Source organism: Sceloporus occidentalis, unplaced genomic scaffold, assembly GCF_023333645.1.
Source record: "Sceloporus occidentalis isolate IW3139 unplaced genomic scaffold, rSceOcc1.0.p SCAF_1, whole genome shotgun sequence".
Taxonomy (NCBI): domain Eukaryota; kingdom Metazoa; phylum Chordata; class Lepidosauria; order Squamata; family Phrynosomatidae; genus Sceloporus; species Sceloporus occidentalis.
Genome location: NW_028316981.1, coordinates 234,015,429 through 234,031,968, shown reverse-complemented (window position 1 = coordinate 234,031,968; position 16,540 = coordinate 234,015,429). Strand labels below are relative to the sequence as shown.

Here is a 16,540-nt window from a genome sequence, read left to right as displayed (position 1 = left end):
CGGTATACCGTTGGCCCTCCTTATCCACAGATTTCTTATCCATGGATTCAAGCATCCACAGCTTGAAAATATTAAAAAAAAGTATAAATTCCAAATAGCAGACTTTGATTTTTCATTTTATATAAGGGGCACCATATTGCTCTGCTATTATATTTCATTGGACTTGAGCATCCACGGATTTTGTTATCCACAGGGGATCCTAGAACCAAACCCCAGCAGATACCAAGGTCTCACTGTGTGTGTGTGTGTGTGTGTGTGTGTATAATTTCTTTTACTTTTTTCTTTTATTATGCTTTTTTGTATCTTATTTTATTGTGAAATAGTTTGAATTAAAACCAATAAATATCAATATAAATATTCCTCCTATTAACCGCAAGGCTCTGCTTTCTTCTCCATACTATTATTTGCTTCTAAATACATATGGAACATTTCCTACTTGCAGTACACTATAATGCACTATTCTATATTATACTATACGGTACTTAAACCAATAAAGAATTTTCAGGCTAAAATTAATATACTTGCTTCAACCATGGTGGCTTAAATCTAACACGATGCTAACAGAGTGAAAATCCACACTAGTGCAGTAGTGGATTGCACCACTGCACAACCAGGTGCAGAACTGCCTGCACAATCAGTTGCACAAGCAAAACTACTGGATACAACTCCTACATTTACTGTAAAAATTGCTATAGCAATGAGCCTTGCACTAGCATAATGTGTGTTTATAGAACAATGGTGGAGTATAAGGTAATACAACAATGAAAGCCTTTAAAAAATATAGTCACGGTGAAATTTGATTAAGTTAACATTTAACTAATATGTAATGTTAACTTTTTCTGGCAAGACCTAAAGTAGGTGCATGAAACTGAAATGGACTGAGGAACAACATCACCATTCAGCAGATGTCTAGGTTTGCAGATTTTCCAGAGAGCACAGGTAATTAATCTTGACTTAAGCCCATCTTTCAAACCTCCTTTCCACATGTCACCACTTGCCAAATCCTTTTGCTTCTTTTATCTGAAATCACTTTTTCTGCTGTTTTAGAGGCAGGGAGAGAAGCTGATCATTAACACATTAGCTTGCTTGCCCTATTAAGGAGACCTGCTTATTCTCCCTGAATACAATACAGTAATTTGTATAGACTGCACTAGGAATTTGCAATGTAGTCTGTGGCACTGCTAAAAGACCTCATAATGCTCTTGGGCCTTTATATTTGACAATTCTAAATTGACATCTCATTCCAAAGGAATGTTATAGGGGAAACTGCCTTAGTAAGAACCTTGTCTGAATAAGTTATTGTCATCTAGACTAGCCAATTTGATGTACACATCTTGCTTGTATATCTAGGATGTACACTATTAACTGAAATGACCAGAATTCTGTAATGTTTGAGGCAGGAGCTCATAGTGCAACTTCATCCTCCAACAGGAAAGCAGATTGGGAGTTGGGATACTAAGATCTCCCAAAATATGTTAATGTGGACCAAATTCCTTTCTCTTATGTCTCAGGATGGTCCAAGGGTCTTACTACTCACAAAACCTATCCTAATGCTAGAAATAAGTCTTGAGATGAAATATAAAGGGAACAAGAGGGAACTGAGAAAGCTACCAGTAAAGAGCAAGAAAGAAGGGGATAGATCTAACTCCTTATTGTGGATACCACAGGGAAGTTTATAAAGTTGTGTATTATTGAAATAGATGAGTTAAGTCACAGAAATTAACCTGATTAATAAAAAATAATGTTGAGTATACAGTCGGCTCTTCACATTCGAAGGGATTAGGGGAACAAGATCCCTGAGAATGTGGGAAACAACGAATAATACCCCCCATGCAGAAGCCAGTTAAAGGGCTGGGTGGGCTGTGGAAGAGAACCAGGCGTGCGCACACTTCTCTTCTTCCTGTGCCCTCCCATCCCTTTAACTGGCTCCCCGCCCCTTCCCCGATGGGATAGCTGTCTTCCCCAGACAGCTATACCTCTCAGAACGGCACAGGAGAGGATTGATCCTCTTTCCCCTTTTCCTGGTGTGATAGCTGCCTGGGGAAGACATTTATCCCACCGGGAAAGGGACAGGGTTGGCACATACACGCTGCTCCCTCCCTCCTGGGTTTTTTTCTTGAGGGGAAAAGCCTGGGAGGAAGGAGGAGGAATGTGCATACACACAACCATGGCCTCACGAATAATCGAGACTGCGAGTGTCAAAGCTGCAATTGTGGAGGGTCGACTGTATCACATTTTGTTGGTAGGGGTGTCATCACACTAGTTTCTGAATCACAATGGCTAACACACAAATAAGCTTCAAATTTAACTATGCTAATACCATTCTATACAGAGAACATCTAAACTTCATATGCCTTGGCATATCTGCTCTACATTTCACAGAAACTCGGACAATATTACTACACATAAAATAAACAATAAAGTTTTATTCTGCTTCATCTGTAAATAAAGGTCAGTAACATGTTCACTATAAACTCTCTCTCTCTCTCTCTCTCTCTCTCTATATATATATATATATATATTCATTCTGAACATTTTGTATCAAATACAATGGTAAGCAGCAATTATACAGGGCTCAGGAAAAACTGCTTTGTTACATTTCTCTTTGAGGCAAGAATATTTCTAAACAAGCTGCAAAATAATTGCTTACAGAAAGAATACAATTTTTATGCAGTTATATGGATTTTTCCTCCTATTCAAACTATTAACCATTGTTGTTAATGGGAAATACATTCATAAGAATATTTCATGGTACCTAGGACATATAAAATATTTTCTAATGAAAATATGTTTTGCTAGAACCCACAGTAGATCAACTTTCAATGAAAAACAACAACAAACCACATCACATAGCTCTAAATAATTTTAACACAGAAAAGAAAACTATCTTCTTGAAGTAGAACAATTTGATAACTGCCGGGTAGCACAAATATAACATTTGCAATCACATGTTGAGTCTGTACTGAGACATTCCTGGGGGTTTTAAGATAAAAGACTAGAAAAATGAATGGGATAAAGACAATATTTGCATTGTATTTTTCATAGTATAGCTGAGTAGTAAGATGGGCAGCCTACCAATACCAGTAAATATCTCAGACATAACATGTTGCTAAGATGCCGAGCCCATGGTTTCTCCTACAGGTGCAGATGATGTAGAAAGCAAATGTGCAATTGTGTAGTCTGGCAATAATGTCAATGAAAAGTGCTTTTGAATGACATATTATCATTGTCATTTTACCCAAGCACCACTACATGTTTTGTCCTCAGTTTTCTAAAGTTGGTTCAAAAATGAAGTTGACATAAGTAGGAAACATATATTTAAGCTTTAACATTTTAGAGCCTATTATAAAATCAGTTTAAAGGGATACTTTTTAAAAATGAATAATGAAGTATGAACAACTCCAAGAGCAAAATGTGCTATGCAAATTAGCATGTGCCACAAATGTGCTGATATCTTCTTTTTCAAAAACACAGAATTCAAACTTCTTTCTCTTAGTTTAAGTACAATGTTTATTATTATAAGGTAAGTTATACCTTTCTGTATTGTAAATAAAAGTGATTGTAGGCATGCTGCTTCTGTAATCTGAAAGGTAACTGCTAAAGGGTTCCTGGGGAGGAACTGTATGCACAAGATCACTAGAAGGAAAAAAAAATCCTTACAAGACGTCATCTATAGTCAACTTACTAGGAATAGGTCTAAGGACGTCAGGAATGAGAATCTCCACCAAAGCCTGGTACATCACATGGTCACAGTTACACATCCATTTCAGAATTGACTCATTTTTGCACAGAGTAATCAGCTTTGCTTTCGGAAGTCGACTTTCTATTTCACTCAGATTGCTGGTGTGAACAAATGTATTAAATGAATAAATGAAAATGCATTTACATGAAGATAAAAAAGAAGAACAATGGATTTCAAAGCTTTCTTAAATAAAGCATTAGAGATGTTTGAAACGTATTGAGTTGCCTTGAGGCGCTTTGTGTTGTAATGGCTGATACATGTCCTCCAGTTTCTTAGCCAAAGAGCACTATTTTATGCAGCAGTGATAAGAATGATCTTTGGATTGGATATTATTTAATGAGAAAATAATAGGGCCCTATTCATAAAACAAAATGGTATGCTTAAAAATATATACTGAAGTTATCATAATAAAATGACAATTTACTCTAATAACTGTAACATTCCTAATGTGTAAATTTAGGTTTTTATTTTATTTGACAACTACTTTAAACTATAGCCAGAAGCTCTTTGGTGAGGGGAAGATTACTAACCTTGGTTCAGTAATGGTTGTGCCATCAGTTGTTGTTGAGGGAGAATAACGCCAGAAAGTCTGCCACAATTTTTCTATTAGGCTAAACTGAAGGTTTACTACAACATCTAATATTGCCTAAAAATATAAAGCAGATAGAAATATTATTTTATTAAATAATATGGTAACTGTTGAACACTATGGTTGCCGTCCTAAATATACAGCGAAGTAAACATGCCTAGGACTGTAATATACATATTGCAATGGTTGTGAATATGAATTTGCACACTTTTATCCTCAACTGAATTTTTTTACATGTTCACAAACTAAAGGTGAACATATATAGTACTGACATCAGCACTGAAAACAAAGCACTAGTGGCAACCTATCAATTGCAAATGTAGACATCCAAACTAATCAGATAATATTTGTGTCCTGATAAAAATATGTATCCATTCTTGCAAAAAAGGCAAGTACAAATAAAGGGGGGGGGGTGGTGGTCCTACATTCAATACTTCACTGGAAGAACTGCTGGAATTTCCCCCTTTCTTTTCCTACTGTATCACTGTGAAATTTCTAAAAACAAAAAACCCAGAAGATTTCTCACTCCTCCAAAACTGGTTTTGGGGGTACATTAGGGATAGAGATTGCCCACTTACACCCCTCCAGGAGCCCACTATTCCACCAGTGGAAGTCCATCCCTGGATTATGCCCAAAAACTACAATGGAAGGGCTGGCCTACATGAAAACAATAAATGAAAGAACATGAGTGAAACTGAAAGAGGTCTATAGCTGTGAATTAGGTAAGGTGGTATTTCTAATTTTTTGTTTGACTCTGATGACTCCATCAGAGTCACACATCCTCAGAATACATTGAAGGTGCTGTTCTGACAAGGTACCAAGTCCGGTAAAACCCACCATCTTTCAGAAAGCAGGTAAATACCCAAATCTCTTAGCAAGCATTCATTATTTATCAGTCAACTTCTGAATATGGGAATGGTGGATTCTTTCTTTCAAGTAGTAATTATGTAGTAGCTCAAGAAACCTCAGCAAGTTTAGTGACTGCACTAGGCAGACTTCCCCAGTTCACATAGCTGAACTTAATTGTGGTTAATGCTTACATCAGTGTTGCCTGTAGGATTTAAAGTTAGTTACAAAATTTTGATTAACTGAAAAACACAGCAAAGGTTGTTGCAGTTGCACATTTATCCGTGGTTAAGATAGCAACGATATAGAAATTTGTGTTGTGTGATGGAAACAGGGGAGAAAGTATAGTTGGCCCTCGGCATCTGTGGTATCAGCTCTTCCTAAGTATGTTCAGTCTATGCATTTTTTAAATGAGAGGAACATGTTTGCTTGTTACATACCCTAAGTTTACCCTTGACTTATCCATGTCACAGCAAAATCCGTAATACTGGCTCATGAAGAATAGCAAATCCTCATGCTCCATAGCAAGTCAGTTAGACTATAGGAGGGACTTGCAATGTGACAAGATGAATACTGTTGAAGACTACTGTAAGTCAGGAATCTCAATTAATGCAAACAAACTATTAAGCGCTCCTATACTAGCTCTCCATTCTATGACCAACAAAGACATCTTTTCCAACACACGTTTTTAGTATGTGTAGTGTTATGTCTTTGTACAATATTCTACTTTTCAGGCAATGGAAACACTCCCATAATATATGGGATGTAATACTCCGCATATCAGGAGCTTTTGACTGCATGAGAAGAAGTAAAAGAAATATGGTCTTGACTTGGATAATATTAACCAAATTACATATTCACAGTTCTCTTATCATAATTCTCATAACATATATAAAAATATTCCAGTTTATATTTCAGTAATTTCAACAAATTATAGCTCAACATCCAAAATATATAAACTTCCTCAGTTTCCCTGACATTGGGACCTTTATGCTTCAAATTAATTAAATTACCTTACTCAAGTTTCCCTCTATACCCTAAAAAGATTCCTTCAGTTCATAATCAAATTAATTAAATTACCTTACTCAAATTTCCCTCTATATCCTAAAAAGATTCCTTCAGTTCATAATCAAAATTCTATTCTTTTTCCTACATACGTATTTTATATTGTTTTAATAATTTGACTCTTACTTGCTTTGCTACTGCCATCTTTTTTCTTTCTTTCTTTTTCTTTCTTTTTCTTTCTTTCTTTCTTTCTTTTTTTTTTGCAAAATTCTAATTTGGGAAACCATTCCTCTTCTACTTTTTCCATATTCTTATGATTCAACAAAGAGGTTATTGTATGTCAAAAAGTTTCATCTCTTGTTGGGATAATTATTTTTATATTATTTGTTGTCAAACCTTCCAAAATAACTTGCCGCCTTTAATGTTACAAAAAGCGCAATGCACTACTTGTTGCATATCTCATTAGTTTTTCATTGTTTATAAAAATTTCTTTTTAAAATCCATCCAAAAAGAAAATGTCTAAAGATGTAGTGGGAAAAAACGCAACAAAATCATTTCCTCAAAACATTTTTGCCCCTAAAAACAAATGAGAAAAAGTAACATTTATGCTATTGTGCTATTTAATACTCCCAGTTACATATCTCAGGTAACACTGTTACATGTACCACATTACTTCCAAGCCCTGCTTTAAAGAATCACTCATGTTTACCTCACAGTGCTCTCGATAGAGACTCTGGAGTGACTTAATATCCTCAAAAGTAGTACCATCTGGCAAAGAAGAGATTTCAACTTCTCCAAACTCTGGAAGTGCCCGAGATGCATCTGTTTCCATGGAAACATAATGGAAGAAAGATATTGTAGACTGTGTCAATCACAATTTAATTAGGAAAATGCTGGATGATATGAAGAAGTAAATACCCAAAAGGTCAAAGTGTTGGACGCAAAACCAATAAGGTATTCAATTTTATTATAAGTTTAATAGTGTGCAATTAAAAAGGAATCAACTTTTTATATTTCTAAATTAAATATTTGAAGTAAAAGTAGCCAGATCTACTGTATGGTATGTGCTCTATTTGTAGGAAATATAGACATGGAAGGAGTCTTGTAGTACATCAGGTCCAATCCTCTGCTCATTGCTGGAAACCCAGATTTACATTTCCAGCAGTTAACTGTTCAGTCTCTGCTTTTAGAGCTACAGATAGATAGATAGAGACTAACACCCCTTTGGTGAACTTCTTCAACTTTTCCTATGATTTCGCCTAATGTTCGACTAAAATCTATCCTCCTGTAATTTAAACCCATTTTTGCTGCCTTTCTTTTGTGACAAACTGGCAAGTATTTGAACAGAACTGTCATATTTCCATCAAATCTCTCCTTCTCCAGGCTAAAAATATACAGTTTCTTTAGTCTTTCTTCATAGACTTCATTTCTGTAGCCCCATTTATCTTTATCACTCTTCCCCAAACCCATTCAAATGCCTCTATGTGCTTCTAAAAATGGAAGACCCAGACTTTTAAGGTCACACTAGTGCAGAATCAATTAGAATTATTTACACCTTGTATTATTCTTAGGCAAGAACCAGATGAAATTCAAGAAAAGCTACGCCAAGAATGTTTTATTCTTTAAAGAAGACAGGAAGCCAAAGAAGAAGAAACAAACATCAAGGATTTTGATAGTATAAAGTTGTTTATTTGTTATTTGTTACATTTCGGTTAGCCTGTAATTGATAGTGATATTGTCGATAAAACCAATAAAGATATAATAATAATGAGAAAAAAGAAAAAAAAAGAATTATTTACACCTTGTGACTGGGAAATTATGGTTCCCGTAGTGTAACCGCAAACTACATTTGCCTTTTTTGTGTGGTTCCTGCTCACAGGCCCAAGATCCCTTCCACATTTACAGCTGCCATGCCAGGGATCCCCCATTCTATTCCTGTGCACTGCATTTGAGGTTCCCCATCCCATATGCAAAGCTTCCTCTGCTAAAATGTCTCTGCTTGTGTCTCTACTAAACAACAAATACTTATGCAGATTCTAAATTTTTAACCAAATGATCAATAGACTTCCTTGAATATTTCATCCTGCTATTTATTCTCCAGTATCATGTGCTGTATAATTCTGAAGCTTCTACATGAAAATGTAATCAGAACTGCAAATATACACACATTTTAATATATCAATTGTTCCTGGTTTCTGTCATGGCTTTACTATTGCTGGTTCCCACCCAGGAACCCCCCGAAAACCCTATGGGGTTTGGAAGACAATTTTGCCATGTTTTTGACCCTCTCTGGACTCTGGATGCAGGAGAGAGGTTTTTTTCCCAAAAGCAAGTGACATGGAAGTCAAATTTTGGATAGCCTTGAATCATGGCTCTCAGCCTGTGGACCATACTTTTTAAAGCAATTCTCTATGGACTGTCAGAAGTAATTTTTGCCAGATTTCAACTCCCCTCACCCTGTTTCAGGGCTCATGGAGTATTTCCCCCCCAAAACTAGTAGTCACTTCCTATTTTGGATGAAGTTTCTTCCTGGGCATACGTTACATCAACTTCCCTTCCCAAACTTTGGCATTGTCAAAGAGAACAAGGATCCCCCATAACCTCAACAGAAACTATCAGAGCGCTCTTCGTTCAACTAATTTCTGTGCATGCTAAATGTCATAAAAAGGTATTATTTTATGTAGCGATAGTTCGACATCAGAAACTGTGAAGCCAAATTCTTATTGCTTTACTTGGTTGTTGTTTTTTCTGAGAAAGTCAATGGGAAAGATACCATCCAGCCTTGTATAGGATTTCTGCCACACTCAGAGACATCCAGATATTCTAATTCAGCTACCTGTTTGGTTTAAATTCCCTGACAAAGGCATGACACCAATGCATAGGACTACATTACTCCTCCCCTTGCCAACCTTTTTTGGGCCAACATATTCATAATCTATTTCCCCTCTAGTGCATAATTCAGAACCATCTAAAGTATTACACAAATGTTTTGCCAGTAGCCCCACCTACCTCCAGCACCCCTATATAAGGACCTTCCCACTGGAACTGCCAGTACCATGGATGCCAATGCAGAAATCCATAGGACAGGCAGGACATGATAAAGGGAGGATGGGTGGGGTTGTGTGAGTTCACAGATGACCACTCAAAGAACTAGCATTACAGGTATGCACCCTGTTCTTTTTCTTTGTGGACTCTGTGACTCACAGCAAGCTACACAAATGGGAGGCAAGAGTGTCATTGCAAACAAGTCAAAGGTTTGCTGAACATTAATGTAATGCATTGTGAAATGATACAGGACATCAAACCATGAACATAAAACCCCTACCTATTCAAGGCAATAACAATATAAGCAACAATGGTACAGAAGCAGTTTCAAGGGATAGAAAGACCTACAAGCATCAGTACAGAAGTAAAACTTCAATACAGTATGTTCAAAATATATTGAAATGAAGTACAGCTTTCCCATAAGCAGTATCAGCCAAGACTTTGAGTCTATTCTGTAATGAACTATGCAGGTCATGAGCTGCAGTAGGTAGCGACTCTGCAAATGTACTCGAGTGGCACACGAGCCAGGAAAGCAACATAGATAGCAATGGCCTGTGTGGAATGGGCTTGAATTTGAGCTGGAGCATCCTTTTGAGCCAGTTCATACACTAGATTGATAGCCAACACTACTCACTCCCTCAGAAATTCTACAACAAAACAGGTAGTCCTTTCTTCACCAAAGAGCAACACACAAATAGTCTTTATGAGACATGAAAAACTGCAATCCTTTCAACAAAAAAGGCTAAAGCCATCTATCTACACATTGATACAGTCCCAATGTCTCTCAAAGTCTGAAGCAGAATTCTGCAGGAAAACTGGGAGAACAATGTCCTGGTTGATATGGAAAGCCAATACCACCTTGGCCCAACATGTAATGTCAGGGCTGAGGACCAATTTTGTTCCAATTTTGCATCTGTTTCTGCATTGAACAGATCATCATTAAACAGGATTTTCACCGGCTGTGCTTGCTTAGAAAGCACTGAAGATTGAAGCTAAATATGGCTATGGGGGGCCATGGCTCAGGCCAAAGCTTCACCACCATGGTCTGCTACATGGCAAGAGGTCATTATCTGCTGTCCAGCCAACTTATGAGCTTTGGACTGGAGCAATGAAACTACTCTTCTATCTTCATCCCCAAATTTACTGACAGATCAGGTCAACTTCTCCTAGAGTAGCTGGTAGTATGCATATATGTAGTCCAGGTAATTTGAATCTTGCAAATGAGAGCAGCAGATGAGTAGAACCTCCTATCCACTGAATCCAATTTCTTCCCCTCGTTACCGGCTGGCATCAAGTAGAATCTTTGAGACATCTGGGACTGGGATGCATCCACAATGATGGAATTTGGCTTTGAATGTTGAGCAAGCCAAATCATATTCTACTCTTGAACCCTATAAAGGGGCTTCCATCTTGGTGGACGTGGAGGGTATGGATGAGGGGGTTACCCAGGATTTATGGATGACTTGGACAAGGTATGGTAGCAGGTACATTAGAATGAATCTGAAAGTGGAGAAAAAGCAGGTCATTGAACTGTGGTAGTGACTTCACCATCTCATCATCTAGTCGATGAAGGCTCTGACATCATCAGTAGGAGAAGGAATTTAGTGTCTCCAATGAAACTGGGAGGGATTACTTTATCAGAAAGAATACCAAATCCAAAGCACACCCAGAATTGGAACTTGTATTAATTGGTGAGATGTGGAAATACCCAAGATATGGCAGGAACTTCAATTTGAATTGAAATGGCAGTAGCTGAAGGTTGGCCTGTCTCAGGGAACCATCTTGGAATTTCCTGTACAGGTAAGTATCTAGATACTACAGGTTCTTGCTGTATCATTGAGAATATTTTGTGTAAGGCATGTCCAGTGTGTTGAACAGACTGCCAGTCAGAGAAAAAAGCAGAGAAGTGTTTTCAACACCGACACAGTATTGCAGGTGGACCTTGTTCTCATAGTGGTAACCATAGTTCTACCAGTAATGACTATCATAAGCTGAAGAGGTATTATCTTTTGAACAAGAGGATTGAATCGAAGTTGACTTACAGTGCCTTGTGCTGTGATAGCCATGATGCCTGTGCAATTGATGGCATTTCTACTGAGAATACTGAGACCAATGGTGCCATCTGGAACAGGATCTGGGTCATGAAGACATATGAGCTGCCGAATCTGATGCTGAAGTTAATTGGAACTGTGAACAATATGAATGTTGATGCAGTGAAGATGGTATGGCAGGAAACAGCCTCAAAACAATCATACACCAAGTTGATGGGCAGACTGGAGAAGGTGAGATTGTAACTCTCAGGAATAAGGAAGACTCTAGGACCTCACACTCAAAAACATTTTCCTCAGCAGGTTGAATCACTTTCACCCCAACAGAGGATTGTTGTGGATCTTCTGCTTCAGGGGTATGTGGCCACACTTGTGGAAAAGCTCCAGAGGACTTGACACCAGCATTGGTGGAAAGATCAGGATTCAACTGATCCTTTGAGACTGAAGGATGGCTGCAGTTTTTCTCATTGGAGTGCTTTTTTTATGTTTTCACTGTTGAGTTTTGACTCAAGTGATTTAGCTGGTACAGGGAGATGCAAACCAACATGATGTGGAATAACTGAAAGATTCAAAATAGCATCCTGCTTAACAACCAAGTGCAAGAATGTCTCCAATTAAGAATGCTGGTGTACAGGATGAATTCCATTAGACATGAGCTCAAGTAAGACTAGATCTGGGTAAATTTTAACTATTTCTTGAATAAGATTAGGTTAAAAAGTCATGGTAAGGATAAGATAATAGTCTGTTAAACCAAGGTATCTGTCTTGTTCAAGCAGCATTCTCTGAATAAAAAGATATGTCAGTTTAACCATCAAAATATTTTGAGAGCAAATGGCAAAATTAAATAGATGTCAGAGTTAGATGTTCACTGGACAATGGATTTTTATCAAACTGGAGTGTTATTTAATAATTCCTGCTAAAGCCTGGCTAATGGTAGATAGGGTCAACTTGATTTTTTGTTGTTGTTTGTTTTAAGTAAGAATGGCAGTTTCAGTTAACCACAATACAAATAGTAGAAACTAATATTTATATCAAATACCACATAAATAGTACAATTTACAATAAATTACTCTGGAACAGCCTCATTAAATACAATTATTTCATTTCTTAACCAAAGACTATACTAACTCTTTTTCTTTGGACTCTTGGGCAACATACTTCTGACATACCCAAAAACTGTTGATGATGTTGACTTTGGGCAATTACAGTTTGTTCAACAGATGTGCCTGTCTGTTGACCACTTGTGAAACCATCTGCGACTCCATCCACTTTCTGCATAGGCTTGTACCTAAAATATGGTAGACATAACATAAGACAACATTATATCTTTTTTCTTCATTTCTTTGAAACCTTTCAAATTTATTAGCTATTCTGTATTTTTTAGTGTCAAATAGTGAGAGATGTTGTCTTTGGCATCTTTTGTAGCAAACTCCATAAGATTTGGAATAACAAGATAGCTTTTCTCAGCCCCCCAGTCAGAACTAATTTCCTTTACAGTTTTCCTCAATTGTCCAACATCATTTTCTTTATCTACAAATTAAATCCGGGAAGAGTCACCACATATAGCTTTGTGTAGCCATGACGATTACAACTGGTGTGGCATTCTTTTAATACTACACTCTATTACAATAATCAGTTATCCAGCCCAATGACTCTCCCGAGGTTATGACAGCCTCCTACCACACCCAATGAAGGAGAAAGTGACCAGGTGGTAACTTTCAAAGTGTGTGAGTTTGGTGTGGCATATCCGTTGGGATATGACTCTTCCACTTGAGGGTGGACTGCTACTTAAATGGGAATTTTTCCCCCTTTGGTGAGCACAAGAGCTTAAAAATGACACTGTGGGCACATGGTTCCTATCCCTGCTATATGAAAAGCAAATGGTCTTGGTAAAAGTTGAATTAGCTCAGATTTCTGCACCTACTGAAATAGCACATGTCAGTCACTTTAAAACATCATCAAAAGCACAGAACAGTAAATTTTTAGTGTTCTCTACTTTATAAAGGTATTGTAACTGTTTTTAACATTTGTAAGCCGCCTTGATCATTTTTTTGGAAAGGCGGGGTATAAATAAAATTTATTATTAATTATTATTATAGTCCCTTGACATGAATGTCTAGTTGTAACCAAGTGTAGGGGGTGGTGGTCATTTCCATTACTAAACCAAAGAGTCATCGTTATCCGAGGACAACTCCAGTGGTCATGTGGCCAGCATGTCTGCATCAAATTCTGTTAATGTACCACAGAAGTGGTACCTGTTTATCTACTTACATTCTGCATGCTTTCGAACTGCTAGGTTGTCAGAAGCTGGGACTAGTGACAGGAGCTCACTCCCATCATGCAGCACTTGGGCCTTGAACTGCCAACTTTTCAATTTTTTGGTTGTCAGAACTGGTATCTTAACCATTAAGCCACCACATCCCCTCTAACATATAGCGTCTTGATTAATAAAGAAAATCTAGTCCATACAGTTGTCCCTTCCCATCTGTGGAGGTTCAGTTCTAAGCCCTCCTACAGATGGGAAAAATGTGGATAGTTGCACTGCATTTTATTCAAGAGAGGTGATTTGTGTATGGCTCCAGAAGCACATCTGGCATACACAAAGCACAAATTGATAAAATAGGGTGTGATGATCCATGGGCATTCAATCTTCAGGCAGCTAGCCTGTTGATAATGTAGGCCCAATGTAACTCAGGTCCTGACTATGATATCAACAATATCAGCTCTGAAGTAGTATAAAAATTGCTTTAATGCTATAATTGTTTGTCATAGTGAAGAATTTTCAGAGTGTAAGAAAAACTAGTTTCAGTACCACTTAATCATGTAAAGTTAATAATGATGAGCCAACTCAATTATGTACAGTTATATGCCAAATTTTTTATAGTCTCTTCCCTACATTTTATATTAGCAAATACTCTGGATGCTGGGGGGGAAAAGAGCACAATACACAAAGTAATGGCAGCATCAGCATGCATAAAGTTAATTTTAGTAACAAATATTTTGCAAAAAAAAAAAGTTTTAAGAAAGTACAGTGGCCAAGAAAACAATGTTGATTCACTATGATTTTAATTTGGACAGATTTAAGTGAATAATTAAATTGTAGTGTGGTGGAAATATTCCTTGTTGAAATAAAAAGCTATAGAAAGATGGAGTCACCTTTGTCAGCCAGAGAGATGGTTTTTGAAATAAAGGCTTGGAGTTTAGAAAACTAGAGCAAAGGAATAAGGAGTGCATCTTGACCTGGATGGAAGCTGGCACCAGTAAAAAGACATAACATAAACTACTGAGATAAGGACACATACAGTAGTTGACATTTAGAAGCAAGGTTAGGAGGAAAGCCACTGAATTCCTACAGGAGGGGGTAAGGAGTGATGATGCAGTTTTAATGTATGCATGTATTTCTGTTCTGATTGTAAGAATTCTGTATGTTTAAATTGTAATTAGCCAATCAGGTGTATTGAAGAAGCTTCTTTGTCTTGAATAATATAAAAAGAGCCATTTTGTCTTGTTCGGGGTCTCAGCTTTTGGAACTTGAATTCCACTGAGTTCATTGTTTTCCTTTGTCGACAATTGGAAATAAACTTATGGATTTTCAATTACTAGGTCCTCTTGCCAATCCTTGCTCTGTCAGTCCTAGAAATTTAAGTTTCCTGAAATTTCTGTTACATATTTGGCGAGCCAGCCAGGAGTAAAGGCAAGCAAGAATTGGCAAAGAGTGGAAGAACTTATCTTCCTGCAGGCTCTGTGTGTTTTTGGCATTGAGCGGACCCTTGTGAGAAGGCCCTGGCGCCATCCAACATCTTGATTGGAAGGGCTGAACATAAGGATTGGTTCAGTGGTAGGAACAGAGTTTAGCCTATGTGAGACCATTTAGTAATTTGAAAATTCACTGGGGGAAAAGGAAAGGGAAAAGAAAAAATAGAAAAAGTATCATCTCTTCAGGAACAGGTAAAGTATAAAATATAGGGAAAAGTGCACTAAAAAGGGAGCCTCGTTGACCGGTCCAAATCTTTGGATGCGAGTGGGAGAAAGGACCCCCTCCCTGTGTTAGCTGAGCCAGTAGCAAAGGTTCTGCCCAGAGAAGCCTTCTTGCCAAAACTCAGGAACCGGGCCCCTAGGGAACATAAGCAAGGAACTGGGAACTGAAAGGAGGTAGATTGTGGTGTAAGTATTGATTGCCAAAGTGTGGGATCAGTGTGGAAGTATAAGGCACTTGCTCAGTTGTGCTGGGGTAGTTAATCTACTGATCTCCAAGTGCCAATAAATTGTTTTACCTTTTGTGTGGTGGCAAACCTTTCCCTTCTGTGGTATTTTGTTTTAAATAGCTAGAAGTTAGGTGCTGGTGGAGAGTTGGAGGAGAGCATTGGTCTATTGTGAGTATAAATTATGGTTGTGATATTTTGTTTCATTCTGTCTGGTTGTGGTGGAGGCTTCAGTAAAGACTGTTGAGCTCCAGTAAAGAGTAAAACGTGGGTATATAACGTGTGGAATTTGTCTGTATGTAGTGTCTGAGATTTGTGGGTTTTGCAATCTGTCCAGTGTGTACTTTTAAATCCTAATCTATAGTGTTTGCACCTGTTGAAATTGTGCTTGTGGTCTTTTGTTGTTTTGTGTCTAAGGATGGCTGAGGAAGGTAAAACTCCTTTGGATTACATGGTTGGTCATTTTGATGAATGTTTTAGGAAAGGCAGAGGGTTACTCAATGAAAAAGGAGCGATTAATCTTTTTGTGAAAAGATGTTTGGAGTCAGATTTTGCGAAATTGGCCGAGAGAGGGTAGTATAGATATTGACATTGTCTTGCAGTTGTATTCTAAAACATTGGAGCCAGAAAGAGGGTTACTCAATGATTATTTGTATATTTTCTATTGGTATAAGACTGTTGGAAAAAGCCCACCTGGGTTGAATAGTTGCAGAGAATTGGTGTTTAAAAAGGATGAGAGATTAACTAGTATTAAAGAAGCTGTGTTCAAGATTCAGATTGATTTGGCCCAAATTGTGGAAGAGATAGAAAAGATAGAGATAGACTCTGTAGAGAGAGGTGCAAATCAGGGAAGAAGGCCCCCACATGACAAGAAAAGAGGGTTTTCAATTAGCTTTGTGTGTTAGACAGTGGCCAGGAGCAACCCAGAGGTAGAAACTTGTTGTTTGGGGAAATTGAAATTGTTTAAATTATAAAAATTGGAAATTGCCTTTGTGTATGTTGTAGATAAATTTTGGAAAATTGGTGTTTTAACTTGAAGTTTTCATGATTTTAAATGATCAGT

At 37.5% G+C, this 16,540-nt stretch overlaps 1 protein-coding gene across 4 annotated transcripts in view; it reads right to left on the bottom strand.

Annotated features, from left to right (window-relative positions):
• Nucleotides 1-16,540, bottom strand: part of RFX3 (regulatory factor X3) — a 180,466-nt gene that overhangs the window by 19,835 nt on the left and 144,091 nt on the right. For all 4 annotated transcript variants that reach the window (XM_089490141.1, XM_089490131.1, XM_089490147.1 and 1 more), the window contains 4 exons: nt 12,445-12,563; nt 6,892-7,004; nt 4,273-4,388; nt 3,686-3,840 (listed from right to left, as the gene is read on the bottom strand). In XM_089490141.1, coding sequence (XP_089346267.1) covers nt 3,686-3,840; nt 4,273-4,388; nt 6,892-7,004; nt 12,445-12,563 — 503 coding nt within the window. The remainder of the gene's footprint in view (nt 1-3,685; nt 3,841-4,272; nt 4,389-6,891; nt 7,005-12,444; nt 12,564-16,540) is intronic.